The sequence below is a fragment of the Phaethon aethereus genome, assembly GCF_964289735.1.
Source record: "Phaethon aethereus genome assembly, chromosome: 7".
Classification (NCBI taxonomy): Eukaryota; Metazoa; Chordata; class Aves; order Phaethontiformes; family Phaethontidae; genus Phaethon; species Phaethon aethereus.
In genome coordinates this window covers 6,601,609-6,624,704 of record NC_138583.1, presented here as the reverse complement: position 1 = coordinate 6,624,704, position 23,096 = coordinate 6,601,609, and the positions used below count along the sequence as shown (strand labels likewise).

The 23,096-nt window shown below is 38.2% G+C and overlaps 1 protein-coding gene across 1 annotated transcript in view; it reads right to left on the bottom strand.

Annotated features, from left to right (window-relative positions):
• Positions 1-23,096, bottom strand: part of CTNNA3 (catenin alpha 3) — a gene marked incomplete at its 3' end in the record, with an annotated part of 517,670 nt that overhangs the window by 50,255 nt on the left and 444,319 nt on the right. Inside the window, exons 13-14 of the mRNA XM_082002095.1 lie at positions 20,044-20,136; positions 9,968-10,149 (exon numbers count right to left, since the gene is read on the bottom strand). Coding sequence (XP_081858221.1) covers positions 9,968-10,149; positions 20,044-20,136 — 275 coding nt within the window. The remainder of the gene's footprint in view (positions 1-9,967; positions 10,150-20,043; positions 20,137-23,096) is intronic.

The following is a 23,096-nucleotide window of genomic DNA, read 5'->3' as shown; positions in this document are numbered from 1 at the left end:
TACTATAAAAGTGGTAAAAGAACGTCCACATGAGTACCATGAACATATGCTGTATATTCCATGTAAACAGCATTAATAAAGACACAGTAGTATCATGCATGAAATTCAGACTCAGTCAACATGTTTTGAAATAGGCAGGAGGACAGACACAGGATTTCTTGCCTTCAAAATCCTCACTTATTTGTGAAAGTTGAATTTGTATACGTTTCAGAAGCTCTGTGACATTCAGGAAGAATGAGTAATATCACCTGATTCTGTGTTACATGATCTGATTTAACTTGACACATCTCAACAATTCATCACGAATTTGAGAGACCATGTTTCTACTTGAGGGTAACAACTGCCTGAGGCTACTACATGTAGTTCTGGCAGGACAGTCAGTATCCTGCAAGTACTGCAAAATCTTAAATAACATTTAGACTACTCTAGCTAATGCAATTCTGCTGCTCATTTTAGCAGCAAAATTTAGGTGCTTAATCTACTATGTTGTAACAAGTAAACCCTGGTGGTTCTGTTTATTAAAGCATGTATGATAAAATACATTGAAATACACACACACAACGAAATTGTACTTGCTTTAGAAATAATCTAGTCTTAAAGAACACCTTTATGTAATTAACTCTAGTAAAAGCTACTCATTATGATAGAGCCCTAAGGAGAGTTCGCCTATTTTGCCCAAAGTAAGTCTGTCCAAAATAACTCTGTTCTTTCTGATGACTCAGCTGGACAACATCACTGTTGACACAACTTTTACAACCTTCAATTTTTCTGTGATTTTTGGTGAAACACTTCATTTTAAAGTGAAAGCTTTTTGTTCTCATATGCATCTTATGATGCATGTTCTTTTTGCATCTTACAATGCAAACATTGAGTAGCTATGGACTCTCAAAAGCATCTCAGACTGCTTAATGAAATAATGCTGATCTATGAATTCTCCGATATGAGCAATGAGGGGAGGAAAAGGGGAAATTTTTGTATGTATCTGAAGATGAAATGTAAATGCAACAGCACTTAGTTAGTTCAGGTGTTTTAGTAATAAAGGTACCATTATCTTCTGTGGCAGTAACAGACCGGGTTGGTGACCAGGGAGAAGACCAAGTAGGAGAGCTGGGACATGTGAGTGATGTCCAGATGGGTGAAAGGAGCTAGATGAAACTGATAAAAATCTGAGTGCTAGGAGGGGGCCAAAAAAAGGCAAGGAAGGCAGTAGATTTTAGGGTGCAATGGAAAAGCTCCATATTTATGTCAAAAGCATCTGGCTGATAAAGGGAAACTAGCAGGACCACTGATAACTCTGAAGTGGAAAGGGACACCAGGAAAGGTAAACCAGATCATCAGTTATGGTGAGAAACTTCATGGATAGATTTGAATCATCTGAATCATCATCTTTTTGTCCCCTGGTCTCTTCATATTCTAGTAACTACAGAACTGTCATTTTGACTTCTTGAGAATTTTCTTTTTAGATGCCCCCTCCTGCTTTCCCAAGCAAAGACTAGACAATCAGGGAGAACAGATGAATTAAGGCTGGAGACTGTGGCTATTATCAGGTGAGGAGACTTGCTAGATTGGGCAGCTGCACTTGGGTCTTAACCAAGAGTACTAAGTGAGAAAATTTTAGGCTAAACTGCAGTCCTTGAAAGTACTAGAGGTATAAGCAGAATGATGTTTAGGCTTACTGTAAGGATAAAGGGGGACAGCTTTTGGGGGATGACTTTACTAGATTTATTTTTCCAAGTCTTGCTAATTTGTTTTGCTATTTTTACTATTTTTCTAATATTAACTCTGATATTGATGCCTTTTTGGAAACAAATGTCACATACCAAAAGCAAATGTGAGACATTTTCTGAACAATTTGCTAAAAGGTGCACTTTTTTTGCTTGGGTTTTTCTCAGGTTTCTTGTTTGTTTGTTTTTGTCGGGTTTTTCGTGGTTTTGTGGTTTTTTTTAAAAAGAAAGTGTTCATGTGGGGCCATCTGGAATCTCAACAAACCTACAAAATAGGTAGGGGTAAAAGCCCAGTGATTCTCATTTAGTATTTATACTAGAGAAAACTGAAAGGGATTGTCATAGAGAATTCAACGAGGCACTGTGAAACCTGAATCCACAGACAGCACGCCATTAGGACATGCTGTGAAACAGCCTAGCAGAAGTCAGTTACCAGAGCTGGTGTCTCCCTCGCATATCTTTAAAACTACCTCAAACATGGCAGCATCTCTGCCTCGTATGTCTGAATCTCATCTGAGAACCTGGTAGTATCTTTCCCATCAGCAAAGTGCTGTGAAAAACTTGCAGTGAAGCTTACATATAAAGCTTAGGAAAAAAATCCCCACAACCCCAGAATTTTTCTTGTACCTTTTTAACAAATCAGCAGAGAAATTAGAATATTTTCACCAGAATATTATTAAAACTATTATAGCAGATTAAGCAATTTCTTGCTATTTACCTCTACAGAAGACACAGCAAAAGGACAGAACATTGACATGTGATTAAAAGTATTTTTCCCATAAAATCAGAAGCTCTGACTTCTTTTTAAACTTAGACATTTTCAATCAGCGAAAACTCATGCTTTTGCACTGGGAAAATATAATGTGACAGGGCACAACAAAGACAAAAAATACAAATTATATAAGCACAGATGTATGTCTATATATACCAAAATCCCTTTTCCTTCACCTTTCCATTAGTTTTACAGATAATTCTGCCTGTTGTGCGTTCCAAAACACTGGTGGAGACTAGAGACTACTGAATTGCATTGCTTCTGAAGGAGAACAAGATACATACACACTGAGGTAATTTTGTCCACACTTTTTCATGTGTTTAAAACACAATTTATGCTTGTATTTGAGATAATACAGGTATAATGCAACTGAATAAGCAGTTATTTCAAAAGCCTGTACGGTTTATTACCAGTAACATAATTTGAAAATGGTTAGAAAGCTTGGGGAAAAAAGTATTTTCTCACTGAAAGGAAAAATGAGTGCATTTGGGATACTGAATCAATGATGTATCCAAGCCTGTTTATTAACTACTTGTTCAGTTTCTGCAAAATACAGCTTTGAAAAAAAGTAACTCTAAAAGTCAGAAGAAAGCTTTGAATTAATTGCTTTAAAAATTGTAACCAGTCTTTAAGACAACTCTGAGTCATATATGCTGGTCGTACCCTAATGTAGTTCTTTAGAAGTGCTTCAGAGTTCCATGTTCTATGAAACTGTGTTTAGTATCAAATCTTTGTAAGTTCTCTTTTGTTTGGAGTGAAGCAACTAGTTCACAGGCCGAGATTTAAAACTAACATAGTGCACAGTCTCTGCTTCCCAGATAGATCCTATGTCCCAAATCCAAACTAGCCTCCTCTCACTCCTCCAAAAGTCTGTCAGTTCTGTTCTAATCTTTCATTTAGATACCACCCATCCTTACAATGAAACAATGTCACATATACTAAAGTCTAAGGAGTGAGTTAAATTAATTGACTGCTCTATGTTTATATAGGTTTTTTCCCAGGAATTATGTTTAATTTAAAGGAAGAAAACTCATTCATTGCTGAGACAGAAGCTATTCCTTTATAATTGTCCCACACAGCAGGGCAAATCTCTCACTGCTGGAACAGTGGAAGCTCAAAACCAGAAGGAACTACATCTGTTTTGAAACCATGAGGCATAACTTTTGGATGGAGTTTTCAAGTCAGTAATGGTCCTTGTACAGCTATGGCATTTCAGATGTCAGACACCTAAGACTACAAAGAAACTTAGGTGCAATGAAGTGAACATCACAGCACTTAAATACATCTTTAGCCATCATCACATCACACACACTGCACTGTTAGACAGCGGGACACCCTGTAAATGAGAGTTAAGTAATTCAAAATGGGATCTACACAAAAACAAAATGCTCATCATGAAGTCATCTAAGACGGCCAGTAGGAAAAACTATGGACAAAGGAATCCTTATCTTTCATCCTCATCCACAAAACTGAAGCCTTTCAAAAGCTGAAGCAAGAACTGAAATCCGGCTTTCACTTCTCTATAACATAAGCAATCAACACTTACAATGATGGCAGAATTTCAGCTAAATCAGACTTCAGCACAGAGAAATACAAATCACTATCTATTGCCACCCCTCACTAAGAAATGTCGTAACTGCTAGGCTAAAGGGTACATCGTATGTGAGGACTATAGAAATGATGGCTTTATGGAAAGGAGGAACTTAATACTCACCTCCCTGTCCCCAAATGATCCAATGAATATTTAACAGACAAATACATGAACAGCAATTGGAATCCCTAAACACTAACCAAACTCCTCTTCCACACAGGGAAGTATCCATGGCATGATTTTAAAAGTATCTCCCACAATTCCTGGTAATTGAAAGCCTAGTACTCTGGAAGGTGAAAAGCAAGTTTAAACCCCCTCTAGCAAAAGTAAAAAAAAAAAAAATAGTATCTTGAGTGAATACCTAAGGTATCAGAAAACCAAGCAAACCCTCCTCTGTACAGTTCTGCACAGCAGCCATTCGGAGGGCTGGCAGATACACACTTTGGCTAGATCCTGACCCAAAAAGGTGCTCTGAAAATGCCTAGCCCCTTTGAACAGAGCAGTGACAAATATCCTCTGCATATTCAGAGGAGGATGCTAAAGTGACAGGCACAAGGGAACTGTCTCCCAGGCTTTGCTCCTTTCTGCGTTAAGGCCAGAGGCAGAAGTACAGGTTTCTGGTCAACCCCCGGGGAAGCTAGCAGAGCCAGGCCAAGATGGTATTTCATGAGAAAGACAGCAATAGGGCTGCAGCTACAGGCTTCAGACAGATGGAAAACATCAGCAGTCCCACTGATACCTTGTTTGTTTCTCAGCTTTGCTGAATGCCTTTGCTGGTGAAGCCATGGTAATATAGGAACAACTTCACACTCCTTGTTCTTTTTGCGTTATTCACTGTAGCCTCCCTAAAGAAACTAAAACTACAATCCAGCTCATTTTCAGCAAAGTATAATTCAGGAAAGAAACCTCTACCAAACTCTCATTTCTAGCAGCAACAACCTTCAACAAACAGATAGAATAAAGCTGGCAGGAACGTCACATGTTATCCCCCAACAAGCAACAAGTCTGGTGGAGTCCAAATGGGAATAGGGACCACATTTCCAGCAGAGCAAATGCCTGTTATCCACTGCCTCCACCTCTGCCTGTCAGGGCCAAAGGTTACTACTGGAAATATGATGGTATTTTTACAGAATTTTTCACAGATACCAGTAATCAATATAACCAGTTTCGCATAAACAGGCCTGATTATCATGTTCATACCACTGATTAGCAGCTGCTGCTGGCTGCTACAAACTTTCACCAATAGATTTCTGCTCTTGCTCAATTACTTTTCCATCTGTCAAGTGTAAGTTTTCTATGACAAAGATTTATAGGATGGTTCACCACAGCAGGTTCATCATCAAGTTTTAGTAAGCTCGTGTCATGTAGCACACACAAAGTTTAAAGAAAGCTGGAAAAATACATGTTACATAAAATTACAGTAGCCCAGCCTAGTGTCTATCTCCAGAATGTTCAGTAGGATAAGAATTGTTTCAAATGAGGTTCTGCAGGTCACTTCTGCCAAGACTCAAAAAAAGGCAGAGGCATCTGCGCCTCTAATCAAGTAAGGAAGCCAAGCCATAATAAGCTACTTCAGATAGTTACACCAACTCTTTACACCAGTCCTAAGCACTCATTGAGATTAGATAAAAATAAATGCAAGGTAACACATCTGAAGGAAACAGAAATCAGCTTAGTTAGCAAGTGACTCAAACACAGAAATTTACTATCTGCCTGAGTAGCTTCTGATGTAAACAAATACAAAATGTCAGAATCTTTTATTCCTTCCATGTCCAAGAACTTGGAATTACAGACTGGAAAGATTAAACCTGAAGGTGAGCTGGTGCTTGCTGTGGCCTCTGCACTATCCATCCCCAGATTTTCATGGAGGAGAAAGTGAGAAAGTCAGCTGTATCGCTCAGCACTTAACTGCCACCTTTGATACAGCAGCAATTAGAGGTAGGGGAAGATCCATAAGAGCTCACCGAGTGTTTACATAGATACAAACCTTCATTTACAAGACTTTGACTGGCACCATTAAAGAAGAAACAAAACTTCAAAAGATATTACTGATGGACTTATTCAAAACCAGCTTTCTAAAGATGTGAGGTAAACTCATGTAAGATACAAAAGTATCTTGTAAGACCATTATTGTACATACAGTATTAATAGGGTGACCTCGGTTTCTGTTACTAACCGTCCTAGAAACTGAACAAAAGACTTGGTAGGATAGCCCTACCCACAAGAAATGACAACTTGGGCATCAAACACATGATATTGGAGTATATACTTTTATATACTTGCACATCTCAATTATAGTCTAAACACCTATGAAGAAAAAAAGATTAATACCTTTTCTAAAATTTGGAAGAGAATAATCAAAATCCATCTTCGAAGAATGTAGTTCCCTACCATACTCTGAAGTAAACACTTGGATTTCCTCTGTCTCTTCCCAATAGACTTACCTTCAAGTAAGTTATTAGAAGGAAAATATTGTCCCGTTGTTAAACAAGAGAGGTGAATTAGTCACCAACAATGCTGAAAAGGCAGATGTTCTCAACACTTTCTTCTCCTCTGTCTTTACCAGTAGTCTTGTTATGCCCCAGCCCTTGGGAACAAATACTCCAGGCTGATGCAAACACAAACCCACTGTCATTGAGGGAAGAGTTGGCATGTGAACAACTGCAGATTGACCACTACAAACTGATGGGCCCTGACATGATCCATCCAAGGGTGTTACGAGAGCTAGCTGACGTTGCTGCGAGGCCACTCTCCATAATCTTTGAGAAGTCATGGAGATCGGGAGCTGTCCCAGAAGACTGGAAGAAGGCTAATGTCACCCCCATCTACAAGAAGGGCTTAAAGGAAGATCCAGGAAATTATAGGTCCATCAGTCCTACTTCAGTCCTTGGCAAAGTTATGGAACAAATCCTCCTGGGGACTATCACAAGTCAAATGAGGCACATAATTGGGAAAAGCCAGCACAGATTAACCAACTGCAAATCCCACTTGACAAACCTGATCACCTTCTACAACAAAGTAACCTGCTCAGTTGATGTGGGACAAGCGGTGGACTCTGTCTATCTGGACAGTCTCCTCCTAGAGAAACTGATGCATTACAGTCTAGACAAGTGGTCTGTGTGGTGGGTGGGGAACTGGGTAACAGGAGGCTGGTAAACAGCTCCTTTTCAAACTGGCAACCTGTCACAAGGGGGGGTCTCCCAGGGATCAATATAGGGTCCAACACTGCTTAGAATTTTCTTAAGTAATCAGGATGATGGGATCAAGCTGTACCCTCATGGAGTTTGCTGATGATACCAAACTGAGTGGGAAAGTGGACACTTTGGAAGGGAAGAGCCACCCTACAGGAAGACCTGGACAGGCTGGAAGAGTGGGCTAACCAAGAAACTTATGAACTTCAACAAGGCCAAGTGTAATGTCTTGCACCTGGGAAAATATAATCCCGGAGTGCAGCACAGGCTGGGATCTACCCGACTGGGGAAGAGCTCTGTGGAAAGGGACCTGGGGATCCTGGTGGACAACAAGCTCAGTATGAGCGAACAGTGTGCTGCTGCGGAAAAGAACGCCAACAGGATGCTGGGTTGCACCAACAAAGGCATGACCAGCAGAGGTAAGTCATTCTCCCAGTCTACTCAGCGCTTCTCAGGCCACACTTGGAATACTGTGTTGAGTTCTGGTCCCCGCTACGCAAAAAAAAGATGTGGACAGGCTGGAGAGGGTCCAGAGAATGGCCACAAAGATGATCAAAGGACTGGGAGGCCTGCCATGTAAGGAAAGCACTGCATCCTGCTCTGGAGCCCTCCCTCAGCACAGGAAAGACATGGACCTGCTGGAGAGGGTCCAGAGGAGGCCACAGCAATGATCACAGGGATGGAACACCTCTCCTATGAGGACAGGCTGAAAGAGTTGGGGTTGTTCAGCCTGCAGAAGAGAAGGCTCCAGGGACACCTTATTGTAGCCTTTCGGCACTTAAAGGGGGCTTATATGAAAGATGGGGACAGACTTTTTAGAGGGGGCTGTAGCAATAAGATAAGGGATAATGGTTTTAAACTAAAAGAGGGTAGATTTAGACTAGATATAAGGAAGGAATTTTTCACAGTAAGGGTGGTACAACACTGGAACAGGCTACCCAGAAAGGTGGTAGATGCCTCATCCCTGGAAACATTCAAGGTCAGGCTGGACGGGGCTCTGAGCAACCTGATCAAGTCGAAGACGTCCCTGCTCATTGCAGGGGCTTGGACTAGATGACCGTTAAAGGTTCCTTCCAACCCCAACTATTCTATGATTCTATGAAAGGCTAAGAGAACTGGGTTTGTTCAACCTTGAAAAAAGAAGGCTTAGGGGAGACATTATCACCACATTCCAGTATTTAAAGGGTGGCTACAAAGAAGACAATGACTCCCTTTTCACAGGGAGTCACAGGAAAACACGAGGAGTAATGGGTACAAGTTACTTATGGGGAGATTCCGATTGGACACCAGCAGAAAATTTTTCACAATGAGAACAATCAGCCATTGGAGGAATCTCCCCAGGGAAGTGGTGGATTCCCCAACATTGGACACTTTTAAGATTCAGCTGGAGAGGGTGCTGAGTCATCCTGTCTAGACCATGCTTTTGCCAAGAAAGGTTGGACCAGATGATCCTTGAGCTCCCTTCCAACCTGGTATTCTATGATTTTACCAGAGCAATTTCAGAGTTCCCTATGGACTCTTTGGGTATCAGCAACACTGGACAAGAGCTGCTCTTTGACTCAAAACTGGAGATTATGCTGTTTTAACTGAGAGCCACAGAGGCAAAACTAAGACTATGAACTGGCCTCGTTAACCTTGATTAATCTAAAGCTAGTAATTTCAAGAATTTTGGTGAGGGAGGTAACTTTAATTGTAAAGACTGACTTTATGGCACAATATGTTCTTGGTCTTTAAATATCTCTCACATGAAGGTGAATTTGTAAAGTCCTAGCATGATAAAATGCAACTGTCTTCCCCAGAACACGCCTAAGCTAGACCCCAGCTTTGTTAGCTAGTTCAGCTCCATGCAACTCTCTTTAATTTACACATCTGAAGAATTTGTCCAAGAGGCTTAGATTTTTCTTCATATCTTGCATGAAAGGACTTATTTTATGAGACATGAAGTGTCTTGCAAGAGTAGTTTTAAGGCTTCGCTTACCTATCAGCAACTACTTTATTAGTAACCAGATGGAAAAAAACCCAAACACCGGTACCTCCCTTTGGTACAATTAATTTGATGAGATTTACTGAACATTTATTCAGTTCATGGCAGAAAAAGCTCCTGAACTTAAGATTGGTTCCTGCATACAAGTATCATAGAACATATACTGGCAGCAGAGAGAAATACCAGCTTTGAAAGCAATCTGCTATAGGACACTTAATTCTTTAAAACTACATACAGCAGCAGCATGATACAGTTCTGATGAAAGCAATAACAAGTACTGTAATGTAAAATATGCATGAGTCTTAATGTGTACCGCCAGACATATGCTCTGTACAGTATATTTTATGCTTGACAGGATGGTATGGTACAAATAGAAAGAACAGCAGATGAGACAGAGCTACAGCTTAAAATCAAGATTATTTTGCTATCTTTTACCTTTCATTAAGAGCAGAAATAAAGCCCTAAAAATGTGCAAAAACCCCAAACAAATGAATAAAAGAGGACAAAGAAAAACAAATAAATTAAGGACCAGCATAATTTAAAACTTCAAACCCGCTTTACAATGTTTCAGTACTACCAGCTAGTGTGGTAAGGCTAACTACATTAGCTTAGCCACGCGATTTTGTAAAGACACTGTCACCCAACATAAAAACTCACTATTTCCTGCCATGCCAATAGGACAATGGCCGTTTTTTGCATAATTACCTTGTGAAGTCAGTCATCTCCATCATAATCACACACATCCGCTTGGCCAAAACAATGATGTCATTGCTGGTATCGTCCCATATCTCAATCTCTGCATCAAGCTTACTCTTGACTTTTTTGAAGTCAGCCACTTGCTCAGCTATCTTTTCCTTTTCAGCCTCTGGCAGTTGAGTCATCTTGGCCTGAAACATAAAGTAATTTAATTTGCAAAACATCTAGGTCAGAGAGTGGGGGTTTTTTGTTGGGGTTTTTGTTTTTGTTTTTTTTTAAAGAAAATCACTGGATGTCATTAAATATATAGTTTAAACACACTATGGCCTGAGCCAACTGTTCCAGCCTCAGCATTTCTGAATTTCAAAATATGTATGCTATCATTGCGTTGGGCCAAATAAATTACCTCTGGGTAATGGGGACAGTGGTTTCCACGAAACCATTAATATTAACGTAGTGAGAAAAAGACGACTAAATTCTTCGAAAGAGCCTTTATGAAATAGGACTGATGGATTTTCCTTTTTCTTAGAGATGAGGGAGCCCAAGTGTTTTTAAGGATGCACGTTACAAAATGCAATGCTCTTTCAGGCAGGAAAGAATAAAGCAAAAGGTTTAATTGTCGTAGAACTTTCAGGTATGCGTGTCCTCTCTCCTGAGAAGGTTTTACTGTATCATTTTTAGAACTGAGAAAGATTTAATTGTTCAAATATGCATCTTCTGTCTTTGAAGAAGACAAATGAATAGACGAACATGTCAGAAAACAGTATGTGAAGAAGGTTACCAAAAAGGTATCCTGAATGCCAATAGGAAAATACCCAATATTCAAATCAAGCCACAGCCAAACTGGGCATAGGCAGGACACAGCCCTGTACTCGGCTGTGGCTCCAGACTGGACTGCTCCCAAACATTCCACTGTTTCAAGTAAACGTTTAGCACAGCTAGAAAAGTGGCATGTGCAAGTTCAGACTATGGAATCAGAACATTCAATCTATACTGAATGCATGTATCCTTCCTACTTAGTGAAGCATTAGTGAAGCATTTAATCTATAAAGACCGAAAACACTTCTAAAAATGCAACATGATGACAGAAATTTGTTTTACTTAATATTTTTCTTCATGAGCACAATTATCAGTCTGCTGCAGAGAAGGGTCACATATACTTCCTGTGTGGGAAAGAGGCCAGATAGTGGACAGAGGCTAAGATATCATGTGGCCATATAGCAGTCCTAGACCTTCATAATACCTTCTACCACAGGAAGCGAGGAGACCTTTTGGCCTGTTGGTCTTGAGGGCTCTACCGCCATGGTGGCTTTTATCTACCACCTTCACTGTGAATTGGCCCACCTCTTGCACCGCAGGCCATCAGGAACTCAGTTAAATACACCAAGTATTAACACACTGTAATTATGTTGCAATTAAACAATAAATATTTTGTGACTTTTGTTCATAAAACATCAACCATCCATAAAATGGAAAGTTAAGGCAGTGGCCAAATTACTTACCATCAGTATAATGGGTAAGCAGTTTAATATCTATTAAGTATGTTTTTCAAGCCGTGCTGTTTCAGAAATTTTACTTATGCTTGAATCACACTGTCACAAGGTTAATTCTCCCATTTATATGAATTACTGGAAATTACAAGTCTCCCCAAGTATAACTATACTATAATTGCAGTCACAGAGTTAAAAATCGTAACTATTTTAAGGAATACTTTTCCTGTTTTGTTTAAAAAAACAAAACCTAAAACAAACCAAAACCCAAACAAAACTGAAACAGACCAGAGAAGACCAAGACACATTCTCCTCGTGGCTGTATGATAAGCTTGTTGGGAAAGGTATGAAACACACAAAAGTAAAAGTTGGGCTACAGAGTCAAGAGAACTGAAGTACCCCTTTTTATAATCTAATACATATTTGCTGACTAGTGGAGCCTTATGGCATTTCCTAGCCCCCAGCTTCAATGCTGTTTTGAGTTCAAGCACACAGGCCTAGAGCTGGAAACCACAAGGAAGATGATGTTTTACTGTGATGGAACTGTGACATACAGTATCCTGCTATGTGCCAACAATAATGAATTTCAGGTGGAATGAGACACATTATCCACGGGAACAAAGAGGCAAAAGAAACTACAATTCTGACCTTGATTTTTCTTTCATTTCTCTCGCACTTCTTTAAAACCACAGACAGCAACAAAATAAAACAACTGTATACACAGCCTTTTAGGCAAGGTATGATCTTGTATCAAAAGAGACAACATGACGGTAAATGTGAAAAATAAAGAATAACTGCTACTATATGAGAGCAGGTTTATTTTGTCCACCAGGAGAAAATTATTTTTTCATTACTTCCAAGAAAAAATGTTTTTTACTGCAGTAGCAGATAACGGAGTTAAAACTAGATGAGAGCAGCAGTTACGTTTTTGATGTCTTTCTTCTATTACAAAACCCACCAGTATATATTTTTTTCTTTAATTTCCTTGAATTAGCTCTTCAGAGAGCTATTTATCCTTGACAGCTGGGAGTCTCCAACACTGGGGTTATCTGCACTGTCCCATCTGCAACGTGACTTGTCATGTAAGATTGGCGTTTCTTTTCATTTCGGCCCCTTCCAAGTTTCAGTCAATTCACTATCACAGATACTGCATTTTTAAGGTTAGAACAAACTGTCCATGTAATGATAGAAGTAGAGGACACATAGGGAGTAACTACTTGGTGAAGGTTTTGATTCTTCTCTCACTGGTGTATTACTTGCCAATGAGATCCCATCCCAATGAACTGGCCTTTTGCCTACCTTTGTCCATGACTACACTCTAAGGAGTTGACTTTCATATCACAGAAACACAGCATAGTAGGGGTTGGAAGGGACCTCTGAAGATCACCTGGTCCAACCTCCCTGCCAAGGCAGGGTCACCTAGGGCAGGTTGCACAGGAATGCGTCCAGTCAGGTTTTGAAGGTGTCCAGAGAAGGAGACTCCACAACCTCTCTGGGAAGCCTGTTCCAGTGCTCCGTCACCCTCACAGTGAAGAAGTTTTTCCTCATGTTGAGGTGGAACTTCCTGTGCTGCAGTTTGTGCCCACTGCCCCTCGTCCTATCACTGGGCACTACCAAAATGAGGCTGGCTCCATCCTCCTGACAGACATCCTTCAGATATTTATAGAACTTATAAGGTCTCCTCTCAGCCTTCCCTTCTCCAGACTAAACTTACGATTATTCTCTCAGAGTCTTAGACTGACACTCATTTTTTCTTCCCTGATCCCCTAAAACAAATGACTGGCCAGATCCACACCACCAAAACTCTTACAGGAAGGAAAGAGAGGGGAAGGAGAGGGGAAGGAGAGGCCACAAGAAGCACCATGCATTCAAGCAATTGTTTGTATTATCAAAAACTCCTTCTGTTGGAGACAGAGGTGAGCCAGATATCCTTTTCAAAGAGAAGAACCTCCCTTGGAAGATTATTTAACACTTCCTGCTTTGTAGGTTGCAGCGTGTCATGTAACTGCAGAGACAAGAGGAAAACTTTTTCTACAACTTTTGTGGTACAAAGAAAACAAACCCCACTTTCATGATGGTGCACATGATAAACTTTTAAGAGCTTTTACAAACAAGAATGCAAAATAACATGCTCTTCACATATCATAGTTATAAGATAATGGCATAGATTCAAAAAGACCCAATTCATGTCCCTGCTTTGCCTTACTTGAGAGCTAAGCTCTTCACTCCACCACAGACTAAGCAGCGACAAGAAGCCACCTCACCTCACCAATGTCCCCTGCTGCAGAGTCATCCGAACATTTACTGGAATTGAACAAGATCTCTCCAGATCACTCAAAGGACAGGAATAGATTTCAATCAAACTATTTTAAAACAGCAGCAATTGTAACATTTAATTGTTTTTTCTTGAACAAACTTTGTAGATTACCGTTGTAAAATATGTGCACATCAGCTGAGCCTATTTTAGCATGAAGGTGAGCGTAAGATAGGCACTTATAAAGACTATTATACAGATGTGTTTTGAATGCCAATATAGAAGTACTTTTCTTGAATATGGCACAGAGTTAAGAGTGATTCTGTTAAAATGAGTAAAATGTATCTACTACCTTTTACAAAATGTCCCACTTTTTCTACTGAGTAATTGTTCAAGTTTGGATGACGACGCAGAAGAGAGAACGGTAGAAATTCATCAATTCATGGCAAAGTGAATACACAGGATGTTCCCAAGAGACTAACTGTGTGGGTGTGTGATACTGACGGTTGGGAAAAGCTGAATTTCTTTTGTCAAGTTTACTATCGGCTGTCACCAGTTGCCTCCTTCCAATTTTAAGAACTGTAGCATGCCCGCCGAAGTCCAGCATTCTTTGAACAAGTTCAAAGAGTGCCTCATTTGTGCTGCCATGACAGTTCCTGTATATTTTTAGATACAATATAGTAAGATAAAGAGGGAAAGCTATTGGGAGATAATAATAAAAGAACAAACTGTTTAATGCCATTTTTGCATCAGTCGTCACTAAAAAGGTTGACTTAGATGAGACAACTGTGTCATACTAAACGTAATTTCTCTTTGTACCAGGGTAACAGGCCTACAGATGAAGCAGCAACATGTCTGGAATCTGGGCTTCCCTAGGGGTTTTTCACTCGTTCTCATGTCATCCTGATAAATAATCTAGGGAAATAATAACTAGATGCAATTGCCATTGGGTGCATGTGATACCGGTTAGAAAACTGCTCACAGAATACTTACCAAGAATGCATGCCAATCCAGAAGGATCTATCAGGCAGAGTTCTGAAGGGCTGTTCCCTGACTCTGGAATTCGCCAGTATTTTCATTAATTGCGTGCATGACAGAACCAAGAATACACATCACACATTTACATCGTAAGAGGCTTGGTCTGACATGTAAAAGTCCTGGTTTACAATTCAAAGCAATCATGGCAAACCTGAGAACTGATCTGAGAAAGTAACAGGCTATATTTCACTTGAGACAAGTACAAGGTTTTACACCTAAGAAAAATCACCAAGATGCACACAGAACCGAGAAACAACCCGTCATCAGCAGTTCTCTGGGGGAACATTTTTAGTTGATCAAAATATTTTACTCTTGGCAAAAGCGCAAACCTCATCCAAAACTCATTCTAAAGTATGCATTCAGAAGAAAATAGTGTAAACCTTAGACTAGTGCTTGTTGTTGAGACCACAGCTGGCATAATGCATTTAACAATATGAATGGTTTTGACACAAAATTCAAGAAGTCAGTCACCAGTGGAAGAGCATCCAGAGGATAGGAATATAGAGCAAAAAGACATACAGAAAGCCCTGTCTTAAAGGATAAATAAATGGTATTGGAGTTAGTTCAATCTGGAGTTTAGAAAACAGAGAGGACATGGAGTAAGGATCTGCAAGTACAAAAAGTAATTATACATACAAAAAAGAAAGCTCAGATCCTCTGTGTCCATTGCAGAAGACAACAAAGTAACATGCTTAATTGCAACACATGAGGTATAAAGAAAAAACTTTCCAATAAAGAATCAATTCCAGTAATAAGCTAAATAGAGACCGCAATGCAATTCCTCTTACATATGTACGTGTCAGGAAGAAGTGTCTTTCTTCTGCCTTGGGACAAACAGGATAGATCAGCCTACTTCTTGGGGCTCTTCTTTCCAGTCCTACTTTGGAATAGTATATAACATTATACTGCTACAACCTTGAGTCTTCCATTAACTTCATCTCTTCCTCTTACTGAAACTGGGATACACTTAAATTAGCAAGGAAATCAAATACTTTTTAGATATTGTGACACCTGACAGGGGATCTTTCGCCATGTGTTAAGAGTCAAAATTATTATTAGTAGAACCTACTCAAAATTACAGTTGTTATTTGCATTACGCTTGAATTCTTATCATCAGGATTTCAAGCTTCTGCGTGGCTTGATAAAAATTAAATTGACAAAGTATTTTAAACTTGACTTTTTATTAACAAAATAGCACATATTTCCTGTTAAGGTATGCCAGCATTTATATTAACATAGGAACTCAGATATAAAGTACTTGTTACTTGAGTAAGAGTAGTTCATTCATTTGATGGTAAATTAACTTCCCTTCTAACTATTGTTTTATGCAAGTATCAATAGGTGTTCTTGGTGTTTCCTTTTGTATCTATTCTCTCTTTTTAGTCAGTATGGTATGGCCATCTTTTCCAGAATAAATATAGTTTTTAGACATACGTTAATGATTGTTGTATTAAGATGTAATACAAATAAACCAAGTAATTCTGCCTGGATTTTCTCATTCACAATATAATACAAAATAAGCCTACTCTTCACCAGCCCTGAATTGTTGCACAAACATAGTATGCAACAAATCTGTACAGAAGAAGATCTTATTCTCAGACGGTTTTGTCTATGTATTCACAAAACAGTCGGCAGAACTGAAAAAAAATGTGGGTGGTTGCCTGAAAGCATTTCTGCTCTTGTCATCTGTAAGTGGATTATGTATGAGCTAAAACATTTTGCCTCTTCAATATGAACACCTAACCTGCAGCAATAACTTTGAAATCAAGCTACGCTGTTCTCTTCACTAATTTAATAACTTTAAACACTTAAACTTTCTCCCATCATCAGAACATACATTGTCTTCTAAGTTTGAAAATTACCTAGGCAAATGCTTACTTGACCTTCTCTTCAATGCAAAACTATACAATGAGCCACTAACTACCTCAGTGGAATTACACTGATCATGATGGCATAAATTTCCTCAAGCAAAATTACTGTTCAATAAGCTTGCAAAGTAACTACAAAAGTTAGGCACAACAACCAGAGGAAAATGTAACTTTCAGCTGAGAAGAACTGTGTTAGCCCCTGGATCCACAAGCAGTACCTCTTTTTATAGTAGCTAAGGATTTGGTCCTAAGGATCTTCTTCAGAGATATAAAACTACCTTACAAATAATAATCAGTACTGCTATCCAGTTTAATTACTGAGAGATCTCACAGCACATTGCCCAAGTTAACCTGCATCCCACAGTGTGGGACAGTGCCATAAGCACTATCGTTTTCATCTTAAAGATAAGGAATTATCAGAGGGAAAGATCAATGAAGTAACATTTCCAAGATTGCCTATAGACTTGCAGAACCAGGAACAGAAACACAAGGTCAAATCTCATCCTGTCATCTCACCACTACCGTATATTCTCTATAGAGAGAGAGATTCTGAAGAAGTTATAATGAAAAATACAATTTTTCCTACATACGGAAAATGAGATGTAGTCTTTGTTACAAGTGGCATATGCACATCACATCTGGTTTTACATGCTGTGATATGTTTTTTTTCTGTTGTGATAAACAGAGAATAAAAAAAGGTGTTTTCATAGGCACTAATTCCCTGTTGGGACAGTGAGAAATGTGACAGGTGAAAATACAACACTCTTGATAAAGCAAGAGGAATCCAGAGTGCTGTTATGCAGATCTAGTATCAAGACAGGTATATATAAATAAAATTGACTGTAGTGGAAATCCCCAAGAGAAAGAACTCAAGGAGGAAAAGAAGTTACTCTGCAATCTTGCCACACCACTTCTGGAACACAGTCGTTCTTGGTGTTACCACTGCACGCAAAAGCCTCACAATAGCACAGGAAATCTGCTGCAGAGGACAAAACAAAAGACAATCTCTGTCTAAGCCTTAAATTCTATGTTCCAAATACAGATTCTTCATATTACTAAATAGGTTCTAGGTATAAATCTTTAAATATCAATACCAAATAGCAGTACAAACAAAGAGGCCTTAAATCATTGTTCATATTTGCTGCAGAAGCAAATAGACTAGTTCAAACATTTGTTTGAAAAACAAATGTATGTGAAGGTTTCTGTCAACATGTTTATTTAGGTTAAGAGGGTATGTATCTAATATAGTCAAAGCTATAATTTTCTATTAATTGTTTTGGGGTCATGTGCCATTTGTGGCCCTGATACCATAATCTGAAAAGTAGGAAAACTGTTCCCAAGTAAAGATATATAATCAGGATTTAACTAATGACTTCTATCTACATCCCCCAAAAGGATCATTCACAGTAATTGTATTATTTTGGGGAGAAATGGAAGAACAAATAGAAATGTACATCCTATACTGTTAAAATATATTTTGTGTGTAGTGCAAGGAAAAGCATATCCCAGACATATCTCTCCACAGCAATAACCTATGCCTCTGATTCCTGATAGCCAGCTCACTACCTACAACAGTCCTCAGCACTTATTCTTGCTTTGTATAGACATCTGGAAGTATGTGTTATTTGTGGTTTTCTTTTCAAAGAACATTCCCTTTAAAGAATAATTCTGGTTTATCTGAGAAGTGGAAGACCATGTGTGAAAATGTGATCTTTTAAAGTTTTAGTTATCTTTTGTTAGTAATTAGGATAGTAAACATCTGAAAACTACTACTACTATCTTCCCAATGAAAGAAAACCTTCAAGTGCATTTATTATGGGCTATTTATGAAATTATACCACCTGTACCTGTTCCAAACAACTTCATTGCATCTTAAACGGAGAACGTTTTGAAGGAAAACCGTGCCTTTCTTAACTACAATAGAAATTTGGCATGTAATGTGGGGAATACGTGCTAATATTTACAAAGAGTAATTTTAGTTGAAAAGGGCAGCTAGTGTATTTTAATTGCCAATTATGTTTGTTGAGTAATAAGATTGTATGAGGCGATCTTTCACATAGTTGTTACGTTTCTCTCACTGTTTTAAGAATCAACTAACTTAACGTGTAGGTGATATGCACATACGCCACTCAAATGAAGAGCGTTCATTTTGGTTAGTAGTTTTTCATTAGTATTCAGGGTCTTAATAAAGAAAATATTTGTTTGGTAAATGAAAAATGTGCCTGCTGAAAAACAAATATGAATTAAAATGCCTTTTTCTTGACATGATTCTTTTTATATTGCAAATTTTGGCTTTCTCCCAACTAGTCCTATCATTTATAATTTCCATTATGGGAATAATACTAGAATCAATCTTAAGTGTAAAAGTTCTGTTATTGCTCAAGGTATTGGGCAAGCAAGTAATGAAATAGGTATTTCTGGCCTTGTGGATCTTTTGTCTTCAGGAAGTTGTGAATAGAGTACAGTTTTGCTGAAACATCGTTTAAAATGGAAACAAAGATAAATGTTTGCTAAATAAATCAATTTTATACTAAGAAACCTTTTGCTATGTCAAAAATGTTTTCAAGCTCTTAAAAATGTTTGCACATAAACAATAACCAATAACTAGCAATGTAGTGAAGTTCTCGGGTTAAATGATGATACAACAGGAAAATCAGATTCAGAACGTCCAGAAACACAGAAATTGTCAAATACTGTATTAAGTTTTTCATACTTCCTCATGAATTCACTAGTTAAGCAATAAAATAAATAATAATAAATAAGCAATTAACTTCACTAGTTAAGCAATAAATAAGAGTAGGCTCACACATGAACACAGCAATAAAAGTCTGTAACTCATGCAGTACAGTGGATAAGATTCCAGATACACCCCTTTCTCTTCTTTTTTGCTTAATATGCATTGCAGGCTTCAGTAAGACTCAGATATAAAAAATTCCTTATTCATCTAGCTTCTATTAGACCAAGACACATTTATGAAACTGTAACCTATTAGAATTTCCTTCAAGTGTAAGAATTTTTCTGTCTAATTTGCATCAGTCACTGCAACAGGCTCCCCAGGGAAGTGGTCATGGCACCAAGCCTGTCACGAGTTCAAGGAGTGTCTGGACGATGCTCTTAGTCATATGGTTTAATTTTAGGTAGTTCTGCAAGGAGCAGGGAGTTGGACTTGATGATCCTTATGGGTCTCTTCCAGCTTCAGATATTCTATGATTCTACACCTTCACCAAGTATTTACAACTGAATTACACCGTCTTTTTTTCTCTCAGGTCATACACATCATTTTATGCCCTCTGCACATTTTCAGAAATCTATGAAGAGTTGAACAAGATTTTAACGATTCACTGCCTGACTTTAAGTGGCTTCACAGGAACAGTAACACAGTAGCATTTTTCCCCTTATCAAATTGTTTTAAAATAAACTGGTGTAAATACCTACCCTGTCTGTCTTCCCTTCAGTCTGAACGCTTGTACGACTTCGTGCATCATGGTCTTCTTCGAGGTCAGATACATCTTCAAGCTCCTCAGATGTCTGGGGGAAAAAAAAATGTAGAAATGGGTTATTCTCTTTTATGGTTAGTAACTTTGGTATTAATGTCAAACAGGTATTACAATTTGGTCCAAGATAATGTCTGACAACAAAAACCAGTCCTGTTCTAGCAGTGCACTGGTTATGAAACGCTAACTATAATCAAACTGTGTCAGACACCTCTGAACTAGTTCAGAATAGCCATGCTTTAATTAGAGCACTGACTTTTAAAGCTGGTACTCAGGGAAGTTATTTTATATTTAAATATTGTTATTCTTGCTAGCAAAGGTGTCTTACAAGAAACCTTTACCTGACCAGAATGTATGCCTACTTTTTAGAACGAAGAAGAGATTTTTCTATTTTTTTACAAGTTTTTCTACTACTTCACTGTCTAGAAATATTCATATGCCCACTCTCCCATCTCCATGTGAGTATATCTAGAATGCTCTCGAAAGGGTCTAGTATTTTGTCAGTGGGAGTAAGAGGCTTGAGAGTCCTGCTGATTTTTGTTGTTGCACCAACATTGAAGAGTGTTCTAAGTCAGCTTTAAGAGAAAGAACACCTCTTCCCCAGTTTTGAATGTGCCACTTCTCAATTCTATCAAGCAGCACAAGTATAAATATAAATAAAAAATTATGTTTATGTGCAGGAGTTCTGAATTTCATCATAAATAACTTAGTTAAAGAAAAGTGTAATGAACATGGCTATATAAAGGACACTAAGGAAAACATTAAAAGCAAACTTACTCATTAACAAAATACTGCACAATGAAGCACACAAAACTTTCATGATTATGAACTATTCAAAAAAATAATACTGCTTCTGATGATGCAACAGGGCACTCAAAAATATTTCCTTTATCAAGTAGATTCACCCAAAAATATACACAACCAGACTCAATACATAACTGGCCACAGATCTACTACTGAATGATCTACTACCAGCTTGACATCTAGAGTTCCAATTAGAAGCAAATCTTGGCATTCTTAGAATCCCAAAAGCCTGATGTGCCAAGAGAAACACGACAAGAGAAGGACTATCAGATAACCCTAGTAAAAGATAGGCAGGAAAAAAATCCCTGGTCATTACTTTTACCCAATTTTCAATCATGTCAAAATGTAATTTTTTTAATGCAGAACTGCTCTATGTTCTTACCTTCTTATTTTTACTGTCAAGTTATATATACACAAGATCTGTTGAAAGGGACACTGTAGGGTTCTGCTATTTTATTTCTGGATCCATAGCATGGTAATGACACTACATTAAACAGAATAAATCCAGCTACATAAATTTGTATCATTTAGGAAATGTAATTTGTAATTTTATATATAAAATAATTTATAAACCACTAGACTTCAATGTCAGCCTTGAAACATGGTTTAAATAGCACTCCATTACTTCAAAAGCACACCAGTAAATTTCACTCACTGAACAAAGTAACAATAATTTCTATGAGATAGCATTGTAAGAAATAAAGAACTCAAAGTTGGTGCACAGGCTTCTTCAAGAAAACAGACAGACAATCAATTTTGGGGGCAAAGATTAGCGTTATGCTGCACTGCTAAAGAAGGGGAAAAGGAACATTTCATTTTCAAGCAAAGACTAACAGTGTGATGAACTCTCTCACCTTTAGTCCTGGAGTTAGACATAGTAAGAATTCCACAGTAGACAAAAGCTGTCACCATGCAAAAATTGTTTGAAAACTTGCAGCATGGAAGGAAGATCAGATTTTGTTGTGGGCAGGTATCCATAAATAAAAATTTCAAAGAAACCATCACAAGGTCACTTTAACTGAAACACTTACAGACACTCTTATTGGAGGACCAATAACAGAAAGGGTATTAAAACAGAGTAACTTTAGCTTCGCAGGATTACACTGATCAGGGCCCACTGGCAGGTAATAGCTTTGATTCAGTGACAGGTTTATCAAAAAAAGAAAACACCTTCTTTTTAAGCTGCACGATACTTGGTTACTACATGCAGGAATATATTGCAGTTCTTAGGTTTTTCTAAACACCTTTTACAATTTTTTCCCCCAGTGATCATAAACTTGGGATTCGCAGTAGCAGGGCACCATTCATGCCTGGGTAAACAGATACTTGGGAATGTCTGACAATCCCACATTTCCAATATAGGGTTTTTTTCTTCTACAAAACATGTAATGCAAGACGTTGTGACAGAGAAAAATGGCTAATAATTTTGAGACAGTCACATTATTCCTAAGTGAATTTTAGGTCACATCAGTAAGAGCTTTATACCATCACCACCCCACAACAAATTGCACATTATTTACAGAAAGAATACTTCAGGAAGCATTGAGAGAATTTTGTAGAACTGTATTGATACTGTTTTTCTGTAAACTTGACCTACATAAATATTACCACCCTAAATGTAGAAACGTTAGAGAGCCAAAAGGAGAAAAAAAATGACATTAGTGTAACACATCGGTAAATGACAGTCTCAGGTAAGTCTTCCATAAACAAAAACATCAATCTACTAATCTGATACAGCACTTTCAAATTTGCAAGCTGTAGTTCACTCTCCAATTCTTTACTCATATGCAGAACATCGGGTCAGAGTCTAAGGGCAAGCAGGCTCATCCCTGAGCTTCTCTTGGCCTAAATGTTGTCAGAAAATTTTCTCTCTTTTTTTTGTTCCTAACACATATGCCCTTTTCAGGTTAGTAAATTATTTTTTATGGCTGGGATGAAAAGTTTCTTGTAGAAAGCTCATTTTCCTAGCCAAAAGAGTGTACTCCCATTGAGTTCTTCCTTCATTTTCTCCAAAGTTTTGAACTATTGTTAGTACAGAAGTCAGAATAAAAGAAAAATCCTACCCAGTTATTTAAGACTAAGGACAAAGTTTCAAGCAGAAAGCAGCACTTGATTTATCAAACCTTAAATTACAAAGCAGAAATCACAGCCATTTTCAGACACAAAGCATGAAAAACTGGGAAAACACCC